Genomic DNA, 19,629 nt, shown 5'->3' with positions numbered 1-19,629 from the left:
TTGGTTTGCAGTGCCAGGGCCAGTCAGTGAAGACAATGTTGAACTAGATGGATTCCAGAAAATATATTGCTAAACTGTTTATATAGAGAAACCTCTAGAAGTATTCCTCAAGCCCCCATAGATAAAGCATTGCAGGGTTCACCAAACCTATGTTGCGGGCATTTTAGCACAGACAGATGTGGGAAGCCTCTAACAATGGAAAACATTTAGCACAACAGAATGTAACTACATAAGCTTAATTCAGTTAAGTAATTAATGTAGATATAGTGCAAGCATAATTACCTAAAGTAATAATTTGACTTGTACCAAGTGAAATATTTTCACCCACCAAATGATTTTACAGAAAATCAATTATACTTTCAAAAAATTGTAATAATCTTAAATAGCTTTTAAGATGACCCAAGTGATTAAAATATTATAGACATTTTGAAACAAATATTTGTTGTGAAGATAATTATCCCCATATTAGTTAAGAAGTCAGATATCTTAAACCCTAAGATATTTCTATATTAGGGTATTTTTTCATTCAGTTAGCTAGAATTCCATATTCATTGCTGTCTAGAGACAGCGCGAAGTCTATTCTATCTTGAAGCTTTGCTAGTTAGAAATCAATAAGAAGCAACATTGTGAATTGGAAAAATATCGAGACTATGAACTCTAACGTGAACTACCAAGTTTTCAGAATTGCAGATGTAAAATTTCCTAAGGTACACTAACAATTTTTTTAATGCACATAAACAACAATTTAGTACCTTAGAAGGAAAGGAAATGTACATTTCCCACCTTCCTTTTTACCATCATCATATATTTATAGATCTTTTTTTACCATATGACTAGAAATATAAAATAACATTGTCAACATTTTTGCTCCAATTTATTAACAGTATTTAGAAGCATGATTACAAAATGAAATGTACATTTCTTGAATACTACTTATTTATAAATGCGAGGCTCCCCTTATCCAGTTTTTAATGTATATGTATTAAGTTGTACTTTAATGCATTCAGTATTTTATACTCTGGTTCCTTCCAGTCATTTGAAAGGAATTCCATTGAAATTAGCTTGCATGTGCAACACTCATATTCCTAAGCATTTCATTTCAAATAGCTAAGACTTGCCTTTCTTTTCCTTAATTATGAAAAATAAACTATAACTATCATTAGGAACAACAAATGAAGAAAAGCATGTACCTTGATTATAAGGGCAAACAATGTGTATGGATGAACATCATCATTCAATTTCATATTCCAGTGATTTATGAATAAATGCCATTTTTTAATAAATCTGTCCAACAAGCTTCATTCTTTAACTCTCTTGAAATATTGAGTTTAGATATTGGGGTATTGCCTGGGATTTTCTCACAGGATGGAGTAGCTGAAGTAACTAATTGAAGTAGTGTGGTGAAGTGGTTAGTGTTGGACCGGGACTTGGGAGACTTGGGTTCTAGTCGCTACTTTGCCATGAAGCTCACTGGGTGACTTTGGGCCAGTCACCAACTCTCAGCCTAACCTGCCTCACAGGGTTGTTGTGAGGATAAAATATAGAGGAGGACGACAAAGATCATATAAGCTGCTTTGGGCTCCTTGCAGGACAGGGGGGATAAACTGTAACAAATAAATAACTAAACAAAACTAATTCAAAGTCTTCCTCACGATTTCTACCTTTTAAATATACAAAAAGTTCTGCTTTTGGAGTATGGCAAATATTCATAATGACATTTTAAAGTTTATTCCTAAAAAGGTTGTACCACAGAACTCCAGGAAATATGTAGCAAATTCAGCCCTGAGGACAGGCACCTCCAGCATTTATCTTCTTGTAGATTTGTTTCAAAAGAACAGGGCTCAAACACTCTTTGAATGGTATCTTAAGAAAATTATTTTTATAATTTTATTTATTTAAGGCGCAATCCTATGCATGTTGAGATGGAAAAAAAAGTCCTACAACTTTTGGTGTATGCTGGGAATTGTAGGATTTTTTTCTGTCTAAACATGCATAGGATTGGGCTGTTAAAATACTTATATGCCACCTTTTAGGGGAAAGCACTTCAAGGCAGCTTACAAAAGATAACTAAAACCATGAAACAAATTTTAATGCACAAATAACATAATTTAATTTCAAAAACTAAAAACAGCAGCAGTTTAAAACCCAAGCCATGACCCTTTTAACAGGACACAGGTGAAACAAATATGTTTTAAAGATCTGTTTAAAAACGGCGAGGCCACATACGTACTTCTTCTGGGAGAGAGTTCCAAAGATTTGGAGTACTGCTGAAAAGTACGGCTGTGCAGGGAACTCCCGATCTGACTCGGAAGCTCCTTTGTGGCTTCAGAGGCAGGTCTGATTCAGCTCGGGCTGATTCGGGGCCCCCCTGGCCCTGACCCTGAAGCGGTATTCGGCCATCCTAATCCCGCTTTGGGCCCCCCCGGCGCCCCCCCGCAAACCCCCAGCTCCTTACCTGGGCTGCTGCCTCCTCCACTGCCGCCGCCACCTCCTCCACCACTGTTGCTGACTTTGCCTCCACTACTATTGCCGCTGCCATTGCTGCCCGCCACCACTAGCTCCTGAGCCCTGGACGCGTGTCGGCTCTTGTTGCAGGCAGTTACTGTTTTAAAAATGGCAACTCCCGCCAAAAAGAACCTGCGTGCATCCAGGGCTCCGGAGCTGGTGGTGGTGGGCGGTAATGATGGTGGTGGCGATATCAGTGATAGTGGTGCTAATGGTGGCGACTCTTGTGAGTCATCTCAGGTGAGGAGCTGGAGGTGCCGGTGTGGCTGGGTTGCTGAGGCTCACCGAGCACTTTGGAGAGCCCTCGACCCACTTCAGGTCACTTAGTGCTCTCTCCACTTCACCTTGGAAGGGGCCCGAAACAGCCCATTTCGACTCAGGGTTCTGGCCTTGGGCCGAAGTGGTATACAGAAACCCTACTCTTAGCTACATACTTTGCCAATATTGTACCTCAAATGCTAACATTAAATAATTCAGCTGGTTCAATCAGTCAATAATTTGGGTGTTATTTTGCTTCTTCCTGTTTTGAGCTATTGATAATTAAAAATAGTTTCTCCTAAGGGAGGGCCCCCTACTTATTCTGGGGGGGGCAGCCCTACTTACTACTAATCCTTCAATAATGATGATGTAAGGAAAATACCATATTTGAGTTCACTGAAGGATACTATTGTCTATGTGTTGAAAGATACCAACTTTTAATTACCTGCAATCTAGCCATTGAAATTTGACAATTAATGGTAGGTGCCTTCCTTCCTTAATGTTAAGAAATGAAACAGAATGAAGCCTGCTCTTCTCTTGCAGACATGAAACCAAAAACACTGTAATAACAACTGCTTTCAAAAAGAGATTGCAGCTTTTAAGCAGTGCCTAAATCAATACGAGTAAAAAAGTGGAAAGCAAAACTAAAAGAAGCTTTGAGACCCATGAAATCAACTCACAGCAATTCAGTGAGCTGGCCACAGTATTTCACCTGGATAAAAATATATAACTGAAAACAGGCTATTATTTTAAAATTTCAATCAAATTTTTCCTTGAAGGCGTCCAGTATCATGGATTCTGTTATAGTTAATTCGATATAACAAAACATGGCTTTGAATGAAAGATTCAGCAGAACTCTGATGGCTGCAAAGAGCAACCACATATTCGGTTTTCCAATTAATGCTCATGTTGGACATGGCTCCATAGGCACAGAGGAATGTGCTTGTGGATATGCCTCTGAATATTAAAGTGAATGGGGGAGCCATCTGTGCATTGTGGCATTAACAGACACTGACCCACTGGATCAGAGTGAATGCTTGCATACACAAAGTCATGTACTTTAATCCTGGACGATTAGTTCAATAATAGAATCTACCATCATCTGTTCCTATACTAAGAGTCAACACATACGTAACACTCCCAATCTCTTAACTCAATCCAGCTCTCTTAATCCTAATCTCTACAGGAATTAGGGTTTTTTATCTTCAAATCCAAAGGCACTTCCATGAACACATACCAATTTTTGCTTCTGGTTACATCCCATTGCATTGTGTTGGATGCCACTATAGAGATATTGCTGGGGTACAGATGGGTTCTATGTGAGCCCCTTTCCGGAAACATCCTGATGCTATGTGGAAAGTTGGCACAGCTCTTTAGATCCTAGTCTTTATTCCTTCAAAATCCTAATGGGTTTAGCATAATCTAAATAGATGGAAATTTTTAGATCTTCTTTATGATAGTATCATATATTCTTTCTGAGTATCAAACTTAAACTGCATTATTTTGAGATAGCTTCAGCTACAGAACCATCACCGCTAGGAGATTCGTTAAAGGTTTTTTTTGGCAGAAATACTTGGGGCAAATACTGTAAGCACTCAAACAAAAGATAGTTGGCAAGTTCTTTGTACATCATCTAAAATGGTAATGTCCTATATAACAGTTTAGCTTCATAATAAGTCATAGTGATAAGGTTAACACAACCACATACCAATAAGAGCAACCAAAGATGAAAATTACTTTGCTTATGTTGCTGTATTAGAATTTTATTTGCTATAGGGTAAAACAGATTTGCAAAATTCACAGTTAACTTAAAACAATAGTTTAAAACCTTTTATTCCTAGGCTTGACTGCCTTCAGGAAGAAAAGAACATCTGGTTATTTAAGGAACACAATATGTTCACATTTTCTATGACTTTTGTTTCTAATTGAGTTTTTAATTTTTCTTTATTTGAACAACTCTAGTTAGAACTGTTTTTTAATCGCTTTATATTTTTGCAATTGCCATCCCTATGTATCTATTTTCCATTTGAAAGCGTCTGCTTTGAAAATTAACGGCACTTCTCATTGGTGGCGCGGCATGCAAAAAAAATTAAACAACTGCAGGACAGTAAAAATACAGCAAACACCTACTCTAGGTGCTTCTGGGAAAAAAATAAATTTCTCACAAAATACATGTATTTATTCAACATACTGTCTTTCGTATCAAGATAGTTTTCAGAAGTATATTTTCCTTCTGAAGAAATGTGGCTGAATGGAATATAGTATATATATTTGGAATATATTTCAGTTAACCAAATGAAAATGTAGAAATTCCCTCTATAGCAAATTTATATTAAAGGCATTGGGTTGGATCCAGACTTAGTTACACTCAGGGTAGACCAATTGAAATCAATGGGTCTTCAGTTAGTTATGACAAACTTAAGTACCACTGATTTCAATGGGGCTACTCCAAGCATGAATAAATTTAGTTCCAACCTATAGAAGCTAGCATTGTTTTACAAGATCTTGATGTGGTTTTTTCCATATGTCAGTATGTCTTTTACTAATACCAGTTCTGAAATATTGCAATTGAAAATAATGGGCTTAATACAATTTGCTTCAGAAGATCAAAAAGGGAGTCAAGCTACAGCTTTATTAAAGGAGCTTTACTAAAAATTATTAAATTAAGTCAGGAAATAGATCAAATCAGACATTTTACAACTGTTCTAAATAAATCATTCAAAAACTGTATGCAAATACTGATAGAATTATACTTTGCATAAAGCTGATAGTACTGGAGGCTTTATTCCAAATCTGATATTTTAAGTTTTGCAGAATTTGAGATCTTTTTAATTTTTAGGGTTCAAGGTTTATTTATTTCACTTGTACCCTGCTTTTCCTTTGACAAGCTTAGGGCAAACGACCGATGGCTCCCAGATGTTCTCACACTGAGACAGCTTCAGTGTAAAATTATTTACAATTCTACCTTTCTAAATGTCATTTTTCCAGTAGTATTCACTTGCTACACAATCCATATGAGGGAAGAAGGGATATTTTAGAAGTAGTCCTAAAAGTGAACAAATTTTAAAGTTATTCCAGTAGAATGGAAGAAGCCAAGAAAATATGCATGAGTTTATTATGGTTGCACATTTTTTTGGAGAGGAGGAAGGAAGATGGTAATCACTGAAAAGAGAAGCAGATGTCTAGAGGCAGCAGACAAGGACTGCCAATGATAGTGTAGTCACAGGTATTTGTGTTACTAAGCACAAATACCTGATACAGCACTATGACTGCCAATTTGTGCTTAGGAATACTTCAGTACGGACTTAATAGTCTGCAAGTGGAAATGAAACATATCCTAGGTCGTGATTCTGTGCTGAATAGATCAGAGGTTGCACTGTAGGTCCCTTTTCTCTGGACTGAAGATGTTTCCTTAGAGGCCGCTCTGCCCATGTCTCTAAAGATACTACAAGGGATATGTGGAAGCTATCCAGCCTTGGATGGCTCCTTTAGAGTTCTGATTGGTTCTGACTGAAACCCAGAGCTGATTCACTGCCCCACTGACATTGGAACCACCACCCTCCACTGGCAAACAGTTTAGTAGATCATCTTGGACATCTACCGGCAAGGTGGGAGGTGGCTGTGAAGTTGGCTCATCTTCTCTCAGTAGGGGCATGGGAACAAGAGAAGTACAAAGGTACAGTATTTTGGAGTTGGAAAGCAGAGCTGCTAAAGAGATTTTTGGAGAAAAGCAGTTTTGGGGTTTTAGGTGCTCTTGCTGTTTTGGGACTGATGTTACTGCAAATCTAGCATTGCCTTTCTATTTTTTTTCCTTTTGAGCCCATAATACCTTACCAACCTGTAAATTTGTACATAATTGATTAGCATGAAGACACCATAAATCTCCAGTATCTTCTCTTCCAAAAAGAAACAGAACTTGTGAAGAACTATTCTGAACCTTCAACAGCTTTATTAAAATATTCCTAAAACATGCATGCGTGTATGTATGTATGTATTTATCAACATTTTGAATTGCTTATATAAAAGAAATTTCTAAGCAATGTACAGAAGACAAGTTTATCTTCCCAGGAATGAGTCTTGAACTATGCTTGATACCATGGGAAAGTATTGCTGTTGAGGTTAAGCCTGATTTCTTGTTTTGATGTTTGTTATAATCTTTTTTAATTGGCTGGAGACGCACACTGGGGCATATACCTTCAAATAAAAAAAAGCAAAAAAAAAAAAAAAAAGCATTTTGCCACTCTGTTTTCTAGGCATTTAAAATGTTAGCACTGGGTGGGGGACGACTAACAATGTATGTGAGAGGTATGTCATATACAGCCCTAAACAACTTGGGACCAGGATACCTCAGAGAGCACCTTCTGCCTTACCAATCTGCCTGGTCACTGAGGGCATCAGAGGGCATGCTCCTGGTGGTTCCACATGGACCTTTGGCCTGATTGGAGTCCACCTGGAGAAGAGCCTTCAGTGTGGTATCCCCCTTCCTATGGAACTCCCTGTCCCTGGAGATCAGGCAGGCGCTAACACCATATTGTTTCCAGCACCTCCTGAAAACAGCTCTTTTCCAGGAAACCTTCCTTGGTTGACTAGCCTCAGTTTTATTGGCACTCTGCATTTAAAAGGAATAATTTCAATATTGTGTTGTATTCTTTTATCTTTTTATCATTTTACCTCTCATTTTTCACCGTTTTGGAATCTATTTAGATGTGGAGTGGTATACAAATGTTGTAAACAAACAAACAAACAAACAAACATGTGCAGCAACCAATAAGGACCCAGTCCAAACCCTTGGTTGATAGTTATGTTTCCTATCCTCATTGTTGCACTTCTCTGCAGTTCAGTGCTACCAGTGCTAGGAACCAGCAACCTGTTAGTAATGGCTGCGCCACCAGAGATGATGTCATACGAGGAATTAGTAACAGCTGTGTGGTTCCCCATGGACACCAGAACAACTGGAAAGGCTCTAAGTAACTAACCCCAAGGCCACTCTTTACCACCCAAACCTTGTATTAGATAACAAATGTCAAGGTCAAAGCAGCAAGCTGGAATCTTGGCATCTTTCACCTTAAAATGCAAGCACTGGTACATTTGATTCTTACATGACAATTTCCCCATTATTAAATTTCTCCTTTCTTCATTCATTAACGAGAAATGTGACTGATAATATTTTAAGAGCATTTGAAATTTTCCGTTATTTCAGAGATCTTCAAGTTTGGCGTTGGAAAAAATTAAGTATGACTTACCTTTGGATCTCTGAGAAAAAGAGCTCTCAAGATCAAAGAGTGGACATCTTCAATAGGTGGATAATGCATCAGAAGTCCCAAGCATGTCTGATAATTACTTGATATCACTAAAAATAATAAGAAATATGATTGGTATTTTTCTTACATGAACAGTTTAACATGAACAGTTTAACATTGTTTTAACACCATTGTTCTGGAAACAGTCTACACAGGGTTGGATCTAGATTTAGTCATCCTTAGACTAGAGCCATTGAAATCAATAGGACTTAAGGTAGTCATGACTAATTTAAGTCTCATTGATTTCAATGGCTCTACTAGGACTAAACCTGTATTATTATCACATGTTTTAGAGCGGCTTTCTCCCTTTAGATAAACTTAATTTCAGATGGTTGATTTCCAGATTGTTTCCTTTCCCTTTTATTTAATCTTTAAAAAGTTAATGATATCGTTTAATGAGTTGTATTAGATTTCTATCCTCTAACCTCAGTCTAGTTATCATACAACTGTCCTTTAGCACAGCAGCCGGCGGTGGGGTGGGGGTGAGTGGGAAGTGAACCTAACTATCAGTGAAATTAAATACATATTTTCAGGTAGGACAATATAAACCACTTCATTTCTTTAGCACTATCTAAATCCTGGCAATCAATCTACTGGAGCTGTACCTATTACTTATTCTTGTAGTGTTCACCATACAGATTGTGCCTGGATTTGTACTAATTGTACATACATTTTAGAACAACTTTACTGTTCTGAGAACTCCAGTTTTAGAAATAACATCCTTTGCATTAATTAAAAACCTCTGTGAGAAATGTTCTTGGAGCACAGGAAAAAATCACTGTGAATAAATGAAATCCCAAATACATTGACTGTTTTATAGCCACAGAGACTTACTAGGCTGATTCTCCTCTCCCTGTTTCATGTGAGTCACCCTCATCTCCTTCAGTACCTTCCCATCTCTCCCTGAAGAGGTTTATAAGGAGAAGATGCAGGACTGGGCAAAATGAATAATTATAATCTGTGTAGGGAGCCACTTTATCATCTTCATTTCCGTTGCTGATCCGACAGCTTGTAATTTTATACATCTGCTTTCATTTGTAAAGCACTCACTTATCCTACTCATTCTTTATCTGTTCTGCCTGTTTCTTTTCCCTTCCTTTTGTTTTTCTTGTTCATGTTCAGATACCTGCTTTTTCCCTTTCTCCTTGAAGTTAGCATAATGAACGCGATACAATGGGCTCAGTCAAGAGTTCTTTCTGACGACTATAATAAATGGACTACACATTATGTAGAACCAATCAAATCAAATGTAACACACTATATGGCAGTTACGATAAGAATCCTTTATACGTTCTTAAAACAAATAATGCTGAAAGTAGTTAGTATGTCATAAATGGTTTTTGTGAAACAACATTTGATGTATTTTCTTCAAACATGCTTTTTAACACTCTAACTGAAACCAGATTTTAGAGTTTCTTATTTGTTTCTGTCTTGGAAACAAGGCTAGGAGTTATATGATTTTTAAAGATAATTTGGTAAACGGATTTGATTCAATAATGAAGATTAAAATATTGAAAGTAAATATTTACAGTTATAAAGATTATAAAAATGAAAGAAAGGAAGCAGTGAAACTCCTCTCTCATATGACAAAATAAATAATCTTATTTGTTATTGCTAAACACTTTGCTATCATAGTACTGTATAACTGTATACTTATTTGCTATACAATTTGCTATTGGCAAATGTGACTATTGCAGAAGTATTGGACCAACAATTTTTTTGTGTGCTACAGAAACATCACATACAGAGCAGTCCTATTAATGCTTATTTTGAAGTAAGTACCACGGTTCAGTGGGGCTTGTTTTTTCATAAGTTTGTTTAGGATTGCAACCTTACTACTGAAAACTGATTCTAAAACATCTTTACTATGAAGGATAATGGATACAATGATGAGAACTCAAACACTGATATGAGCATGTTGCAAAAGGTTCATATTGTACAGAGCAATCTTATCTACTCAGAAGTAACTCCTATTGAGTTCATTGAGGCTTACTCCCAGTTGCGTGCATAGGATTGCAACCTTAGTTGCTGAGCAATCTGAAGTATGTTTAATCAAAAGTACGTCCTGCTGAATCCAGTAGGATTTGCTTACAAGCGTTTAAAGATAGCAGCCTAAACAAGCAAAAAATAATATCACATTTTAATTATATCACAAAATTTAAAAAAAATCTAGATATAAGAAAACTGAATTTTGTAAAAGATAAGATACTTTAGGTGAAAGACACATACACAATTACTGGAATGGCAAAGATTACTATTTCTGGTATCTTAAGTTTCTATAGGAATAAAAATTAAGGTTGAGGTACTTTATGCAGTTTCTATTCAATTTATAAAAATGTAGGTCTTAACTTCATAGCAAATGAACTAGTATTAATATTATTTCTAAAGTATTGTGAAAATATTATATTTTCACTAGAAGCCAAATTTAAAAGGACTGCAGATACTGGTGATTTTTAAAAGCTTATACTATGTACAAAAGGCATTACAGGTGCCAAAATGTGTAATTATTCAGAAAGGAAATAAGGTAAAAATCTTGATGTTTTTTAACGTTATTATGTTAAAATAACTATTTCAAAAAACACAATTTCTGAGATTCTCTAATAGTGATACATCAGCTGACAACAATCTTGAGATACTGAGGGCTACTAGTAAGGACTAATACACTGTGAAGATTGGATCCATCTTCCTCAGAATCCTTTGCTTGACACTGCTTGTTTCTGATTATATGTTCTGGGCAGGTGCAGAGCCCAGAGACCATGAAGAAGAACAACCCTCATATAAGTTGTCTCTTCATGTGACTACTGTAATGCCACAGCTCCGAACGTGCACAGAAGTGCAGCTCCTTTTTCCATGAACTGGAAAATATCAAGTTGTGATCTTGTAGTTCATAAAAGTGAAGGGGTAATTTTGCATGAGTTACTTGTTCTCACATTACACTAATCACATGAATCGTTTCTTCCCCTCAGGTTGGCTTCAGGTATACGTCAGAACTAATTGGTATTGACCAATGATACGAGGAAAGATCTCAGATACGTTGGGCTGGATCCAGGATTTACCTTCTGTGAGAGGAAGGGACCTTCTGCTTATGGAAGGTGCCTGCACCCGACTTTTGGGCATCCCCGCCCCCCCGGCACAGCTCACCCCATTCAGCAGGGTCTCCTGGCTATCAGTATAGCTTCTTCAGGGGGACAAGGGGGTAGGAAAGTCAACTTCCACCTGCAAAGTTGATCCAGCATAAATTTGGATCCAACCCACTGTCTGGGGCAGGAGTAACTGATTGTATCTTAGGATCAAAGTAGAAGTGATGGCAGCAGGCCCATAGCAGAATTGGGTCTGCTGCTGAATCCCTTATGAGTGGTGTGCATAGGTGATTTAAAGTGCAGTATACGAGGGTGGAGCTGAACCCTCTGCCCCACACTTTTTTTTTAAACGATGATTTTCTTCTGGTGAGGCTCTGTGACCAGAAGTTACCTATACCACAAAGTTATTCAAAAATTAATGTCATGCTGGAAAGCGTGAGGACAGTTCTGCCCTCCTCCCTTGAAACGATGTGATAAGGGGACCATTTTTGAACTACATTTTTGAACAGCATGGAAAAAGTACTGTAAATATGTGCATAGTATTCTATAATACTGTCAGTTTAAATTGGTGCTGGTGGCAAAGATAAAAGCTGCTAACGGGGCTTAAGCAAAAGAGGATGAAAATGACTCAAGTTGTTTCCAAAGCACTTGCAGTAATTTAAACCTCCTGCAGCAACTGGTCCATTTTTCTTTTTAGCATATTCTGGTTTTATGTGACGCTATGTGTGCAACTTTACCCACCCGCCACCCAAAGTTGATTTGACAGATGCTTGCACAGACAACACATCTTGCTCCTATTTCTCCATATAATGTCTATAAATAAATTGGCCACTGTGAATGCCACAGTTCCAGTGTATTTTGGAATAAATAGTATGCACTCACTCACTCACTCACTCACTCAAGACAGCAAATTGTAGTTTCTGTTGGCCGGATTTGGAGACTGCAAAATATCATTTGATCTTACTGTGTAAAAATTGCAACTGCAAATAAAAATCTATTTTCCTAAGAGAACAAAACATGAGCTACAGTCTGTATTATAAAGACTAAGCAAGCACAGAAGGAACTGTTCTTTCATCAATACCTGAAAAGAAAGCAAAAAGAGAAGACTGCCAGATGTTAAGCCTTCCTCAGCATGAAAAAATACTGATAATATAAAAACTTCAGAGATGGTTTTCGTTGAGTGGTTTATGGCTTCTAGAAATTCCCTTCCCTAGAGAATATAGTAGCTTGTAGTCTGTTCTTATGAAAGCTGTGTCTTCTTTCTTTTTTAAAGCGATAGTGATTTCCCTCACAGACATAAGACTAAGATAGGCACACCTTTATATAATACTTTGTTCTACTTCTATCTTTGTTCTACTTCAAGGCAGAAGAAGGGGACCTTCATGAATTCAAAGTGGCAAATACTCTGTATGTTGTAACATCAGAATAAAAAGAAGCTGATAAATTAAGAATGTAGTCATTTCTCAATTTGAAATGAGTTATTTGAAAGATGTAGCCAACACCTAGAAGTGTAGTTTTTCTATTATTATATTATTATTATTATTATTATTATTATTATATAACTCTTTCTATTTATTTCAGCAACAAAGTTCTTTCTGAGGAAAAAGACACCTACATCATGAATGAATAATTATACTGACAAAAGTTTCAAAACATCATGGCAAAAGTACTTGTGGTCATGGGGAATATATTAAGAACAAAACCCTTTAATTCCATATTGACTAATCTGGGATGGCTGCTGCGTCTGGGTTATAGGGTCATGGTATATAAACATCATTTGCAATTCTCACTTCGTACATAATTTGTACAATAATACAAATATTCAGCTTAAGGGAACAGTTAAAGCACTTACAAATTCACATGTGCCCAAAGCATGGAAATTGTAAGGTAATGCACCCTGACTTAACTCTTATACCATGTAAGCAGTACACATATTCTACACATGCAGGACACATGCAATGGTGGGGGAATGTGTGGCCCCCCAGATGTTGTTGGACTGCAACTCCCATCAGTCCTAGCCAGCATAGCCAATGGTGAGGGATGCTGGGCGTTCCAGTCCAGTAACATCTGGAGGGCCACATGTTCCCCATCCCTGCTCTACCATCTCCCCTATTGTGCTTGCTTACAAATCAGCCTCCATGCATCCACACTTTCCCTTGGCTTTTCAGCCCCAATTTTCTTCTGCAGGTTGTGGGAATGCTACAGCTCAGGACACAATGGAGCAGTAGCCACCTAGCTGCACACTGTTTTCCCTATATACTTTCACATTTGGGTTAGAGAGAATGGGAGGGGCACAACACTCGGAGCAGGTGGGCATTGTGGCAAGAGTCTGAACATCGAACATATGTTTGAACATAAGTTTGATGCTCTGGTAAGTCTGAATGGTTACTTTGCTAATTTCAGTTTCGGTCAAACATGCACTCGACTGCACCGTGCAGTTAATAATTTCAAGAGAGTGGTTGTCAGAATTATAGATTTACAATTTATAACCAGAGTGGATTAAGTTATTTTTAAGCATTCATAGGACTATGCTCTTCAGCTTAAGATAAAGCTATCCAAGAGGGTAGTTATCAGAATTAAGAGTTCAGAATTAGAACCATACATCTTACTAAACATTAATATAGCACTCATCCAGGTTTCAGTGTTTTTCCAATTATACACATGCATCAGCCCCACAAGCACTTTACAGTCAACCCTCACTCCTCCCTGTCATGGAAGCATACACATTCTATTAGCCACCTCTGAGACTGCAGCATCCCTCTTTCTGTGCCCCAGGGAGCCCTGGTACTTTACTTTGGGGCAGGGGGAAGCAGCAGCAATGACTTTAGGCTCTTCCAGTCACCAATTTTCTTACTGAGGACTGGATTAGAACTATAAATCCCAGTACCCTCAGAGAGAAAATGATGCTCTGCATGCAAACCTAGGTAAGGAGAAGGGCTCAGGATGTTGGGACTTGTAGTCCCAGTCCTCAGGGGAAAAGAGGACACTTTGCACGTGGATACAACTGAGGGTAAAGCTGAGGGAGCCTTCACCTAAGCAGAAATTATGCTCTGCTAGCAACTGGGAACACTGAAGCCATCTCCAGGGCCTTTGCATTCTCCCTCCCCAGAGACAAATTTGGGAGCGTGGCTGCCTTCAGGCAGGGCTGAGAGCTTTGTGTGTGTTCAAACAGAACAGGTAAGCCTTCAGGTTTTGGTGAGCATTCACTTGGAATTATCACAATGGCTTGATTGCTTTGGGGCAAGCAGAGAAATATTTATGCACCTATACTTTATGCGCACAAACCTTTATTCTAACAGGTCATCCAAAACAAGAACATCTGGCAGGCCTATTGTTGGGACAAGTGTATTGAAGTGGCTCCAATCCTAATCACCCACTGTGCATGTTAATAGCTCTATTACTGTTTATGGCTTTATTTCATACTTTAGCATAGTTGGAACTTTATCAGAGATCTCCTGTCCTGGAAGGAGCCTTCCAATTATCTGAGCAAAATGTAAAAGTCTCATCATAAAGAGAACAGGGATGGTCACTGTAATCCAAGAGAAAGGAGCTATCAAGTAAATGATGATTTTGCCCAGTGCAACATCTTCTAAGGGGAGGAATCTGGGTAGAACAATTTTAACTAGCTACTGGTACTCCCTCTATTGTTATGCTCCAACAGAGTATTTGGCTAATCGTGTGCCAAAGATTCTTTACCTCCTGCTATAATAGTAGGGAAGAGAGGCTTTATATGTTCCAGTGGACAGGACGTTCCTGTCTCTTACGATTCTACAATATTATATGCCAATGAGAGGTAATCCATAATATAACATGTTATTGCACATAATCGTTCTATCACGTTGTCACATGGAGTGGATACTGAGTTACTTTCAGAGTGCTCACATCTATTGTTCTTCTCACTGAATAAGGACATTCGTTTTCTCTACAGCTTCAAAAGGCTAGACATATTTTATTTTGAACTATTAAAAACTAGATGACAAAATGGCAGCTTCAGGGTGGTGGGGAGGGGAGGGGAAGCATGCCACTTGTTGCACTGTCATGAGCCTCCTCTCTGTAAATGGTACATTTTGACTACCTATGTAGCTCATTTCTTATGCAGTAAAAGGTCCTCCCAACATTTCTAATTGTTCAGAACTTCATTGTAACATGATAGTTTGATGCTATGGGAATGAACCTGCTTTAGCAGCAACTTATAGTTTTCCTCAACATCCAAACGCCCAAACTATTGCTTGAGTTTGTCCTCAAATCATGATCTGAAGTCCTGGATCATGAAAGGAAAAAACAATGTAGGAGCAGTCATGGAAGGCCAATGCCTCTCAGGGCTCATACCTCTAATGCAAAACAATGTGTGAACTCAACCTGTTTCAATCATGCTATCACCATATGAAAATTAGCATTTGAATTAAAAATGAACCAATTATTTACAGGCAGAAACTGCAAAATGTAATGCTGTATCTATATTAAATATACGGAAAAGCTTTCTAAAAAATGAGCACTATTAGGACACAAGTGTATGGACGTTTAGACAGAAATAAGACTTTTTTCTGTCTAAACATTCATACACTTGCGCCCTTAGATTAAATTTTAAGTAAAAACTACTTTCCTATTTCATACTTAACACTGTTGTAATAGTTCTATTTATTTAATGTTCAGTCTGTACTTTTGCATTTATAATGTTTTGAAAGTTTTCAGTCTACTTTTTAAAATAATGATAATTTTTTTCCCAGTAAATATATCCTAGAAAGATGTATCTTTTCATTCATAAGGTAATCTGATTTACCCCTTTTTATTTATTATAACTAGGATTTAAACAGCTGCTTTGGCTCATGAAAGGAGCTTGTGCAAGGTCAATTTGCACGCATCTGAGAAAAACAAGTCTAAAAAGCCTCCTTGGGCTCACAGAACTAGTTCTATGAATATTTGGATCATGGCCTATATTTATAGCCTGCCAAACTGTCCCATGACAGTTTGCTACAATTTTTATAGACTCATAGAATCATAAAATAGTAGGGTTGGAAGGGGCCTATAAGACCACGGAGTCCAACCACCTGCTCAATGCAGGAATCGAAGTCAGAGCATCCCTGACAGATGGCTGTCCAGCCTCGTCTTGAAGGCCTCCAGTGTGGGAGAGCCCACTACCTCCCTAAGGAATTGGTTCCATTGTCGTATTGCTCTAACAGTCAGGAAGGTTTTCCTGATATTCAGCCGGAAACTGGTTTCCTGTAACTTGAGCCCATTATTCTGTGTCCTGCATTCTGGGATGATCAAGAAGAGATCCTGGCCTTCCTCTCTGTGACAACCTTTCAAGTACTTGAAGAGCGCTATCATCTCTCCCCTCAGTCTTCTCTTCTCAAGGCTAAACATGCCTAGTTCTTTCAGTCTCTCTTCATAGGGCTTTGTTTCCAGTCCCCTGCTCATCTTCGTTGCCCTCCTCTGAACCCTCTCCAGCTTGATTGCATCCTTCTTAAAGTGTGGTGCCCAGAACTGGACACAGTACATCAGATGAGGCCTAATCAGTGCTGAGCAGAGGGGAACTAGTACTTCCCGGGATTTGGAAGCTATGCTTCCATTAATGCAGCCCCAAATAGCATTTGCCTTTTTTGCAGCCACATCACATTGTTGGCTCCTCTTCAGCTTGTGATCTACAACAATTCCAAGATCCTTCTTGCTTGTAGTGTTGCTGAGCTAAGTATCCTCCATCTTGTTACTTTTGTGCATCTTGTGCATTTGGTTTCTTTTTCCTAGGTGCAGAACCTGGCATTTATCCCTATTAAATGTCATTTGGTTGTTTTCTGCCCAGTGCTCCAGTCTACCAAGATCACTTTGAATTTTGTTTCTGTCTTCCAAGGTATTCACTGTCCCGCCCAATTTGGTGTCATCTGCAGATTTGATCAGCATTCCCTGTACCTCCCCATCCAAGTCATTAATAAAAATGTTGAAGAGCATTGGGCTGAGCCCTGTTCGTTAGCTCTCCCCAGTTTGAGAAGATCCCATTGATAAGCACACTTTGAGTCCGATTCTGTAGCCAACTGTGGATCCACCTGATCATTGTTTCATCTAACCCACTTTGAGCTAGTTTGCTCATCAGGATATCATGGGGCACTTTGTTGAAAGCTTTGCTGAAGTCCAGGTGTATTATGTCCACAGCATTCCCACAGTCCACAAGGGAGGTTACCTGATCAAAAAATGAGATCAGATTCATCTGGCAGGATTTGTTCTTGACAAATCCATGTTGGCTTCGAGTAATCACTGCATTGTTTTCAAGGTGCTTCCAGATGGATTGCTTTATCATCTGTTCCAGAATTTTCCCAGGGATTGATATTGGACTGACTGGTCTGTAGTTCCCAGGTTCCTCCTTTTTACCCTTTTTGAAGATAGGGACAACATTAGCCCTCCTCCAGTCATCTGGCACTTCACCCGTCCTCCATGATTTCTCAGAGGTAATAGACAGTGTGTCAGGAGCGCCCTAGTGGCCTCTTTCAGTACACTCCAATAGCCAACTCAAAACACAGACAAAAGGATTCTTTTCAAGGCTTTAATCCTTTTACAACTTAATGACTCTTTCAGATGCTAATCACCAGCGACTAAGCAATGAACAGCAGAGTAGCCTATGCTCCGGGTAGGCAGTTGATGCCCGTTTGAAGGAGAATCACTTGAAGACCCCGAACTTATGGGCTAGGGAGAGTTCCTCCTTCTTTCCCTTGGGTCCGTTGCTTGCGCGCCAAACGGGCGCTACGCCTCCTTTCTGTGCCCTCCATCTCTCGTCGCTCCCTGCGTCTGCGTCAAGCGCCTAGCAAGCCCCCCTCCCGCACTTTCTCACTGCCAGGGTCACTATCTATCTCTGGAATGCCGGCAGGAGGAATCTCTGCCAGCTGCTGTGCCTGTGAGGGATGAGCTGGCTCCTCTCCCACAGATTGCTGATCCTCCTCAGAATCAGAGCTGCTCTGGGGTTCTATCGTCTCAGTTTCCACCCTGACACAGTGGTTTTGAGAGTTCTTCTGCCAGTTCCTTTATTACTCTAGAGTGCAGTTCATCTGGCCCTGGAGATTTGAACTCATTCAAAGTAATTAGGTGTTCCTTGACCATATGCCTATCGATCTCAAGCTGCAATCCTGCCTTCAGCCTGTACTTCGCCTTTGCCAGGGGGATCATAGACCCTCTTTTGGGAGAAGACTGAGCCAAAGTAGGAATTGAGCACTTCTGCCTTTTCTTTTCATCTGTTATCATTTTGCCATCCTTATTTAATAGTTGAACCACCATTTCTTTCTTCTGTCTTTTACTATGCACGTATCTGAAGAAAGCCTTTTTGTTGCTTTTAGCCTCCCTCGCTAACCTCGGCTTGTTCTCAGCTTTAGCCTTCCTGATGCCATCCCTGCAATTTTATTGTATTTTTTACTTCTGGTAGTTCCAAAAATCACTTCCTCTAAAAGCAAACTCAAGAAGTGAGTGGCAACAGAAATGGAGCTAAAATGGGGCCACTTAGAAACAAGAGGAAGGTATCATTATGGTCATGGGGATCGCAAGGCTTCCAGAAATATAAAACAGTATAACAATATTTTTTTAAAAAAAACAATTATAGGAGAAATCCCGCCCCTCCAGCCCAATGTGTACTGAGCATGCAGAGTAACTACAGAACATTAAGTCTCAGCTGGAAAATAAAATGGGAAAACTGGAAGGGTGGGATAGAATGATGTATCCTGGAGGAAAGGCATGGTTGGCTGGGAGAACCCAGAACAGAAGCACTACTGTTAGAAGGTGAAAATACACTGCAACATTTTGTTGCAGGTCCCCCTTGTACTGGATGTGTTTTTTCATACCAACAGTACTACATTTATATTTTACGTTTATATTTATATGTTATGTTGATTTCTCTGAACTTCCTGGAGCTTCCATTTGTAGAATCAGGTTTTAAAAAGAAAAGCAGTAAGGGCTTGATTCAGTCTACCTGTGGGCCCAGCAATTACACGTGGATCCCCACAGGGCGCAACAGAGCCCACAAAAATCCTTGTACATTGCAGCTGCCTCACCCAGGAGTGTAAGTGCAGCTGTTGGATGCTGCTAGCCCAGTGCAGGGTGGTGGGGTGGGGAAGGCAGCTAGTAGTCTTCCCCTTATGATAGTGCTGAGACCTTAGTATTACAACCTGTTCTTCACTGCTGTTGTGCAGGAAAGCCCAAGGCTGAGCTGCAAAAAGGGGGCAGTGGGGAAGAAACACTTTATTAGGTTTCTGAACTCTTCTGCATCCCACCAGTGCGAGACATACACTATGGTGGGACGTGGGAGAAGGCCTTCTTTGCTGTAGCACGCCAGTTGTGGAATGCCCTCCCCTTGGAGGCCCAATTGGTGCAGACATTGGTTTCATTTCAGCACCAAGTAAAAACATGACTTTTTACCAAAGCCTTTGAGGGCTAAACAGATTCCCTAAAGTAGCACACTGTCTTAAATGTTTTATTGTTTTAGATTTTAATTGGTATTAACTTGTTTAATC

At 39.1% G+C, this 19,629-nt stretch overlaps 1 protein-coding gene across 25 annotated transcripts in view; it reads right to left on the bottom strand.

Moving 5' to 3' along the window:
- Positions 1-19,629, bottom strand: part of TBC1D5 (TBC1 domain family member 5) — a 412,711-nt gene that overhangs the window by 71,341 nt on the left and 321,741 nt on the right. For all 25 annotated transcript variants that reach the window (XM_084858401.1, XM_084858405.1, XM_084858400.1 and 22 more), the window contains one exon: positions 8,007-8,113. In XM_084858401.1, the coding sequence (XP_084714527.1) occupies positions 8,007-8,113 (107 nt within the window). The remainder of the gene's footprint in view (positions 1-8,006; positions 8,114-19,629) is intronic.

This window comes from Heloderma suspectum, chromosome 5 (assembly GCF_057233095.1).
Source record: "Heloderma suspectum isolate Gila_16-S chromosome 5, 16-S_ref, whole genome shotgun sequence".
In the NCBI taxonomy this organism is placed as follows: Eukaryota; Metazoa; Chordata; class Lepidosauria; order Squamata; family Helodermatidae; genus Heloderma; species Heloderma suspectum.
Note: the sequence above shows the minus strand (reverse complement) of the source record. Positions and strands in the feature narration are given on the sequence as shown.